The sequence below is a fragment of the Oncorhynchus tshawytscha genome, linkage group LG05 (genome assembly GCF_018296145.1).
Source record: "Oncorhynchus tshawytscha isolate Ot180627B linkage group LG05, Otsh_v2.0, whole genome shotgun sequence".
Lineage (NCBI taxonomy): Eukaryota > Metazoa > Chordata > Actinopteri > Salmoniformes > Salmonidae > Oncorhynchus > Oncorhynchus tshawytscha.
Genome location: NC_056433.1, coordinates 54609731 through 54618769, shown reverse-complemented (window position 1 = coordinate 54618769; position 9039 = coordinate 54609731). Strand labels below are relative to the sequence as shown.

The 9039-nt window shown below is 42.9% G+C and overlaps 1 protein-coding gene across 3 annotated transcripts; it reads left to right on the top strand.

The window, feature by feature from the left end:
• Positions 1-6542: 6542 nt before the first annotated feature.
• On the top strand, positions 6543-8658 carry org (oogenesis-related gene). 3 transcript variants are annotated; one of them, XR_002953597.2, is made up of 7 exons: positions 6543-6836; positions 7248-7328; positions 7546-7771; positions 7864-8012; positions 8246-8274; positions 8379-8417; positions 8562-8658. XR_002953597.2 is itself a non-coding variant. In XM_024421550.2 (7 exons), exons 1-6 carry the CDS (start codon positions 6786-6788, stop codon positions 8397-8399), a joined length of 630 nt encoding a protein of 209 aa, XP_024277318.1. In that variant the 5' UTR covers positions 6545-6785; the 3' UTR covers positions 8400-8428; positions 8562-8658. The 3 variants fall into 3 exon arrangements, 2 of the variants coding, with proteins under 2 accessions (XP_024277318.1, XP_024277317.1); XM_024421550.2 differs by having other exon boundaries at positions 6545-6836; positions 8173-8274; positions 8379-8428; XM_024421549.2 differs by having other exon boundaries at positions 6547-6836; positions 8173-8274.
• Positions 8659-9039: the final 381 nt, after the last annotated feature.

The following is a 9039-nucleotide window of genomic DNA, read 5'->3' as shown; positions in this document are numbered from 1 at the left end:
CTTATGCAGTAACCTCAACTACAAAATGAGGAAGAACACCAAAAAGACACCCAACTTCACACACTCTTTTTTTCTCTCTCACTTTCCTTTTAAGTTAGATCCATCACACACTTGGTCTCTGCCTCCCTGGTACTTTGTCTTTTATGGATTGGATCTCAAATCACATTTTTCTTCTTCAATGTGCTAGCCCCCAATTGCTTTATGATGCATCTTCTTGGTCAAACACGTGTGATCAATCTAATTGCATTAGAAGGGCTGAGAGATGAGGAAATGTTGGACTGGAAAGGAGGCATGGCTGAGTCAAATAGGAATCCTGACTTAATGAGGTGGTGATTAAACAGCTCAGACATACGCTCCTTGTCAGTAGCAACCCCATCTTCAACATTGAGGGACATGGGCAGCTGTGAGGAGGAGGGTTTATTCTCCAGGTCTTTAACCATTTTCCAGAACTTCTTGCGTTTAGACCCACAGAGAGAGAACGGCTATTTAAAGTAACTAACTTTGGCCTTCCGGATAGCCTGAGTGCACTTATTTCTCATTTACCTGAACGAGAGCCTGTCAGCCTGAGCATTTGTGTGCCGAGCCTTTCACCAAATGGTGTTCTTGAGGTGGAGTAACTCTGCCAGATCACGGTCAAACCAGGGGTTGAACCTGTTTTTAATTCTCATTTTCTTTATGGGGGTTATCTGCAAACAATACCACTGAAAATATCAAAAAAGAAGGTCCAAGTGTCTTTGACAGAGGGCCAGGTCATGAAGGAAGGCTTGTTCATTAAAGTTTTTAAGCAAGCGTCTATGACAAATCAGGACAGGTCGTTTAACTGAGAAGACATTACGAAAACAGTCTGTAAAACAGTGATCACTAAGGTCATTAAAGAAAACACCAGACGGATACCTATCAGGATTATTTGTGAGGATAACATTAAGGAGAGTAGCCTTTTCTGGGTGTTTGGAGTCATACCTTGTGGGATTGGTAATAATCTGAGAAGGATTTAGGAAGTTGTTTTAGGACTTGGTCAGGTGGTTTAAGCATGTCACAGTTTAGGACAAATTCAGACAAATTCAGACTATGTGTAAGGGGCCAGGAGAGACCTTAGGGCAGGTAGGGTACAGGCCAGTGCTGATGGAGGACGATAACACCAAGCAACAGTCAACAAAGAGCTATTTGAAAGCTTAATGCTTAAAACCAGCTATCAAATTGTTTGGGGACAGACTTGTTGGAGACAACAGAGCACCGAAGGCATTCTTTGGTAAAGATTGCCACTCCACCACCTTTGGAAGATCTGTCTTGACAAAAAAGGTTCTAACCACAAAGGTTAACATCAGTGTTCAAAACACTCTTTCTTAACCACGTCTCAGTAATGACCAACACATCTGGATTAGTGCTGTGAACCCAAGCTTTCAATTGATCCATTTTAGGTAATAACCTTCTAGTGTTAACATGCAGAAAACCCAGGCTTTTACAAGAGCAGAAATTAGTGAAGAAGATATCAGAACACAAGTAAGAATTGGGGCTAGCAACAGTAGACGGGCCAGGGTGTACATGCACATTTCCAGATATCATCAGCAGTAATACAATCAGGGCATGGCAGAGGACAGGGAGAGACTGTTGATGTTTTATGATATTTCAATGTGCATCAGATGGCAACAAGATCCTATTGTACAGCAATTTCATCAGGTAACATGAATACAAAGCTGGCGAGATGTAGTTAGAATAGGATGGGAGGCCAAGAGTTCATGTAACCAATAGAGTCTGAGTCGCGAGTGTGGGGGGAAAAAACTTCAGTCCCATGGTTGGGTAAACGATCAAGTTCATAGTCAACAAAGCACGTAAAAGTTTTGGGGCAAATAGGATAAAGCACAAGAAAAAATGTTTACAGCTTGGGGCAATCCCATTGTAAATTCAAAGAGTCACTCGCACCAACAAGATAACTTGAGAGTAGCTCTCTATGAGTCCAATATGCTATAAAAGTCTGAGATTTAAAAAAATAAATAGTAGGCCTATAGTAGTTAAAGTGTTTCTGAGTAAGCTCACGTAATAAGCATCACAAGTTAACTCACCTACATACAATTATGATCAGTCCAAAGTCTACAGTGTGTGTACAGTGGGGCAAAAAGTATTTAGTCAGCCACCAATTGTGCAAGTTCTCCCACTTAAAAAGATGAGAGAGGCCTGTAATTTTCATCATAGGTACACTTCAACTATGACAGACAAAATGAGAAAAAAAATCCAGAAAATCACATTGTAGGAATTTTTATGAATTTATTTGCAAATTATGGTGGAAAATAAGTATTTGGTCACCTACAAACAAGCAAGATTTCTGGCTCTCACAGACCTGTAACTTCTTCTTTAAGAGGCTCCTCTGTCCTCCACTCGTTACCTGTATTAATGGCACCTGTTTGAACTTGTTATCAGTATAAAAGACACCTGTCCACAACCTCAAACAGTCACACTCCAAACTCCACTATGGCCAAGACCAAAGAGCTGTCAAAGGACACCAGGAACAAAATTGTAGACCTGCACCAGGCTGGGAAGACTGAATCTGCAATAGGTAAGCAGCTTGGTTTGAAGAAATCAACTGTGGGAGCAATTATTAGGAAATGGAAGACATACAAGACCACTGATAATCTCCCTCGATCTGGGGCTCCACGCAAGATCTCACCCCGTGGGTACAAAATGATCACCAGAACGGTGAGCAAAAATCCCAGAACCACACGGGGGGACCTAGTGAATGACCTGCAGAGAGCTGGGACCAAAGTAACAAAGCCTACCATCAGTAACACACTACGCCGCCAGGGACTCAAATCCTGCAGTGCCAGACGTGTCCCCCTGCTTAAGCCAGTACATGTCCAGGCCCGTCTGAAGTTTGCTAGAGAGCATTTGGATGATCCAGAAGAAGATTGGGAGAATGTCATATGGTCAGATGAAACCAAAATATAACTTTTTGGTAAAAACTCAACTCGTCGTGTTTGGAGGACAAAGAATGCTGAGTTGCATCCAAAGAACACCATACCTACTGTGAAGCATGGGGGTGGAAACATCATGCTTTGGGGCTGCTTTTCTGCAAAGGGACCAGGACGACTGATCCGTGTAAAGGAAAGAATGAATGGGGCCATGTATCGTGAGATTTTGAGTGAAAACCTCCTTCCATCAGCAAGGGCATTGAAGATGAAACATGGCTGGGTCTTTCAATATGACAATGATCCCAAACACACTGCCCGGGCAACGAAGGAGTGGCTTAGTAAGAAGCATTTCAAGGTCCTGGAGTGGCCTAGCCAGTCTCCAGATCTCAACCCCATAGAAAATCTTTGGAGGGAGTTGAAAGTCTGTGTTGCCCAGCAACAGCCCCAAAACATCACTGCTCTAGCGGAGATCTGTATGGAGGAATGGGCCAAAATACCAGCAACAGTGTGTGAAAACCTTGTGAAGACTTACAGAAAACGTTTGACCTCTGTCATTGCCAACAAAAGGTATTTAACAAAGTATTGAGATAAACATTTGTTATTAACCAAATACTTATTTTCCACCATAATTTGCAAATCAATTCATTAAAAATCCTACAATGTGATTTTCTGGATTTTTTTTCTCATTTTGTCTGTCATAGTTGAAGTGTACCTATGATGAAAATTACAGGCCTCTCTCATCTTTTTAAGTGGGAGAACTTGCACAATTGGTGGCTGACTAAATACTTTTTTGCCCCACTGTATGTGCACTGGAGGCAAACAAAAACTCAGGAGAGAGGGGGGAATGTGGCGGGGGCAAGCCAGGGCAGATGTCGGGGAAAAGATCGCCATGTGGGATCAAAGTAACAATGCAGCAGGTAAGGCGAGTACATTTTAACATCTTAGTAATTTAGCAGATGCTCTTATCAGAGCAATTTGGGTTAAGTGCTTTTCTCAAGGGAACATCTGCATATTTTTCACCTAGTTAGCTCGGGGATTCGAACCAGCAACCTTTACAGTTACTGGCCCAAACCTGAGGCTGAGTAGGAGAGGAGGCGTTAAACCCTACTTGGACATTCAGTCTTTGGGACGTGGAAGGTTGTTGTTGTGCAGAGAGGGATTAGAATTCATACAGTTATAATAATAGCACACTGTAGGCCTATTGGTTAGCATGAATAGATTTAAACAATAAGGCTTGTAAATTCATACATTTACGTAGACGCTCTTATCCAGATCGACTTACAGGAGCAATTAGGGTTACGTGCCTTGTTCAAGGGCACATTGACAGATTTTTCACCTAGTCAGCTCAGGGATTCCAACCAGAAACCTTTCAGTTACTTGCCCAACGCTAGGCTTCCTGCTACCATACTTTCTTACTTTGCAGTAAGCATTAATCTGAAAATGAATATCTTGTTCCATTATATTAGGTCAAGTGCTCTTCAGACAAAGGGTTTTTGTGATCTATTTTTAGAAGTAGGTTTCGTATTTATTCCACAGTGAGGCACAATTCCTCTTCATGATCTATGAGAAAGGAGGCATAATGAGTATCAGTAGAAGGTTGCAGAGTAAACATCATTAGGCCCTAGTGTCCTTTCTCTTAAGAGCCCCTTCATATGCTAAGAGCCACAGAGAACAGGGCCTCCCTACCTCACATACAGCAGATGTTGCATCAGCACACATTGAACAACATACAGTTAAGATTTACAGACTGTTGGACATGCTGAAATACATCATCCTTTTATGATATGTAACTTTAAATTGTCATCTGAAGAGTGTAATACACCATTGAATATATTCAGGTATCATATGTGTTGTTAAATATAGTGTGTGGTGGATTAGGATTTCTGTTAAATTCAGTTGAGAGGATTAAGGTTTAGATTACACCCCTTAAATAAAACATACAGATGTAAGGCTAGCCGTAGCGGGGATCTACAGTATAGTATTCTGGATTTCAAGAGATATTGAACTGTCTTGAGAGGAGAATGTTTATGAAAGGATCAGCTTTCATATTCATACAAATGTTTCAATGAGGAGGTGGAGGATGAGCCTGAGGAGATGGTTCATAGTATCTCCTCCTTTGGTGCTGATTCAGTCTGTGAGATACTATATTCTATGGACAGGCGTTGGACAGTAGTTGACCATCTGGAGGCATTGGGTTTAATGTGAATGGCTTGTGTCGTGTGGTGGATGCTGTCTTTATCCTTGTGTAGGTGCCAGAGCCCAGCTTGGAAGAGCAGAGCCTCTTCGTAGGCCATCTGAGAGCTCTGACTCAGGGCGACAAAGCCATATGGTCTGGTGACCTTGGCAAGGTGAGGCAGAGACAGGGCAACTCTGGCGGTCGGGTCGGGCCAGTGCTCATTCTCCAGGAAGGTACAGGGGTAGGATCTCTCCCTGTGCAGGGGAGAACGCTTGTAGGTGAAGGGGTCTGAGATGGTCCAGTGGGCTTTTCGCTCAGGTGAAGACCCAAATCTGGATGATGACGTTGATGTAGAGTGAAGAAGATGGTAAAATACATAAACAGCAGGTGTCCACTTCAGGGCCCCCAAAGCCTTCATATGCCTCCTCTCCATCATCGCCTTGGGAATGGTGAAGACTGGAACTCCTGCATGCTGGAGGTGGCTCACAAAAGTGAACGCATCTCCGCGCAACTGTGCCTGCACAGCGTGGAGAAATCCCACATTTCTGCAGCGTTAAAGTGTTTTGTGCTACTGCCAATAGTTCCAATGCTGATGGTGCTGTCATGTTTCTCTTCGTTGTTTCTCTTCGTTTGTGTGTGTGTGTGTGTGTGTGTGTGTGTAGGCTAGCCTATGTGTCTCTCTCTCCCTTTCAGCAGTGCTATTAATTTGTGTCTTGGGTAGGTTAGATTGGTCTGGAGAGAAAGCAGTGGGGCTTTATACCTGTGACTCCCCCTGGAGTACCGTTGGTGCTTTCAAGACAACTATTTGGGGGAAAAACGAGGTCAAATCATGACTTCAGTGATCTTCAGGTCGGAAACTCGGAGCTCTCGAAAAATGCCAGAGTTTCCGACTTTTAATTACGAGTTGGAAGACCGTCCAAAAACGATTTTCGCAGTCGGCGCTTGTTTTCTTGTCTTCGACTTCCCAGTTGTTTTGAACGTGGCAAGTGTGTGCGTAAATGTGACGTGTCTGCCTAGTGGCGGAAGCTCTAACCAAATTTGGTTATCCCTGTTCAGATGGATGGACACCACAAAATAAAATAAACACCTTACTGTTTACAAAATAAAACAAAACAAAGCAATAATTTCCCTTGTAAATATTATAATTAGTAGTTTTCGTTCAGTTTATTCTATTTATTCAATTCTCACTTTCAATAACATTAGGCTGTGTTTACACAGGCAGCCCAAATCGGATTATTATTCCACTAATTGTTCTTTTGACCAGACAGATCAGTTATTTTGCTACTAATTGGGCAAAAGATGAGAACTGGGCTGCCTTGCCTGTGTAATGCTGTGTTCACGTGCAAGTCGTAACTCTCAAATGTCTGACTTGCTAACTGGTTACCTAGTTATACACATGCCGCATTCAACGAGTTAGCAAGTCTGACATTTATTAGTTTAGTTCCGAATAGCATATGAACTTGTCACATTTTGCCTACCGAATGTGACAGGCTATTTTCGGCCTATCTGATGTTGGCCCATACCTTTCTACAGATGCTGCCATAATTCATAATTTCGCTAATTAGTGATTCGATAAATGGTCACAGTTAGCCTAATTGTTTGTGTGGGGTGATTGGCTCATCTTCTGCTATTCCGGGGTTCATAAGAACACTGATCACATAGCGCTGTTATCAGCTTCCTTCCAATCTATCGCCACATTCATCAGTATGACCTCTGAATGTAGCGTCGCCATCGAACAGGACAACGACGGTGTTGAGGTAATATGGGCAAATTATGTTTGTACTCCGATGAACTTGACGGCAACTTTTATTGTTGAGGTTGTTTAACTTGCTAACACCTTGAGCTCTTTGCGGCGGGAAACTTTGAACGCCAGCTAGCTCCTGTTGCATCTGTCATCATAAGTGGCTGCACACTAACGAAATGCTCTGGGACACTCTTTTTCACGACACGAAGTGACTTTCGTAGCATGTTAGGACAGCATTTTCGCGAACTTATTTCCTAACCTACGTTAATTGTCCTAGCCTGCTATGAAAGTACATTTCATATCGAAGTGTTTCATCAATGCGCTAACTAGTTAGCCATTTGTCTGCACACCTTGATATTTTATGCTTACTTTGTGGCTTTAAAATTTAATATAGCATTTAACTGACCCATTTTTACCTTCACAGGACAAAGTTGTGGTGAAGAGAGACAGTGTGTTAACCACTGTACTCTGTCGCCTGTCACAGTTTTGGCCTGTCAGACTAGCGGTAAGCATGTTTCCCCCAAGCTTAATTTATCTTCACTGGTTAGTTTGAATTTGACATGTTGGACATGGGATGGTTGCGTTTCAATAGTTTGTCCATAATTGGCCTCCATAAATGTGCCACCATATTAATCCCACAAGCACCTGTCCTCACTTTGCATCTGTCTTGGATATGTGAATTATGGCTTTTAAAGCTCAGTGATTATACTTCCTGTCTGCAGATGCGTGCTATCCGTGGGTTTTGGTGGCTGTTGGGTCTCTCCCCTTCAGATGAGGCTTTTGTTCCTCCAGAAGAGGATGACAATCCTAGTCCAGCCCGCCACTGTCTAGCAGGCCGCAAGCGTCTGCGTCGAGCCACACGCATCCTGTTGGCCATCCTGCCTCGCCGTCTGCAGAGCGCCCTGGGCTACCCTGTGTGCACCAGCATCGGCTGTGCTGTATCCCCAGGCATGTATAGTCATGGTTTCTATATACAGCATTGAGACATGTGCTTGAAATTGTATGGGGGAATTCTACTATTCATTTGGGTTGTTTTTCAGAGGTGCTTTGCTCCCCCACTAAGCTCTGTGGGAAAGGCAACAAGAGGAAGCAGGATGACATTGATGACGACGAGGAGCAGCAGACGTGGGTCGAGGCACTCTCTCAGGAACTAGAGGATGAGGAGCCATCTGTTGATCCTGACTATGAGGTGGCTTCTCCTGTTATGGTTTCCTTTGAATGGGCCTAACCCTTCATCTCACATGAGTAGTATATGGTCTCTAAAATACATGCAAGCATTAAACTAATTTCTTCAGTTTCCCGTGGCACATTGATTTGATACTTGACTATCCAGACCTTTTTTTTGACAGCCGAGTGCAGTGGATACTGACAGTGAGGAGTATAACTCTCAAAATGACACAGAAAGTGACCTTGATGTTTCAGGGAAGGTCGTGATCGACGACCTTAAAACGGTACAGAGTGAGCGTCTCGTTGGCATGGCCTTTCATCATTCTGCAAGTACTCTGACTTCAGGAGGTTGGCATTGAATCTAGTTGTCTTTTTGCCTTGTTTGCAGAATGTTCCTCAGACGGCATAGTGGAAGGTGGCATTTCAGGTACATCTGGTGTGAGAAACATTTACTTGTTTTTTTTAACATGCATGAGGGTCAACCTATTTGTAATCCTGGTTTGACTGTTTATATTGATGTCTTCTATGGCCCACTTGTAAATTGACATCAGTACTATTTGTTGGTCCTTAGGTGCGCCACCTTCAGTTTTATCACCACCTGTAAGCCTCCAGTGCCAGTATTCACTTTTTGCTTGTTTGTAATTGACTAAATAAAACATTCATCTTTATGTGCAGGTTTATTGTGCTTAGTAGCTTCAGACATGCAGTGTAATAACTGACCAGGAGATGGCAATACTAGATTCTTGTTTTATCCTGAAACATCTAGCAGTGTTGATTTGATGGTTGTCACCATGTATGGAAACATAAGAGGTTCATGGTTAACACCTGTACAGTGAGTTGCTGCTTGACCCCCTAAGTCTCTGTTGAGTAAGATCCCAGTTGAGCTGCAGGAATGGACTTGTACACTGACTAAGGCCTGTTCCATTCAGTCTACTTACACGTGCGTATTAAAACGTTCATGTACTTGGTGACTTTAGCCTCATCTCAACCAGTTTATATTTCCAATGGATACATAATTGCAAATGTCTGTGGCTAGTTTCTAGGTTGGC

Bases quoted from the DNA above. Each gene is read 5' to 3' on its own strand.
- org (XM_024421550.2), top strand. From the start codon at position 6,786: ATGACCTCTGAATGTAGCGTCGCCATCGAACAGGACAACGACGGTGTT. The intron at 6,837-7,247 runs GTAATATGGGCA...TTACCTTCACAG, and splicing joins AGGACAACGACGGTGTTGAG to GACAAAGTTGTGGTGAAGAG. The intron at 7,329-7,545 runs GTAAGCATGTTT...TCCTGTCTGCAG, and splicing joins TTTGGCCTGTCAGACTAGCG to ATGCGTGCTATCCGTGGGTT.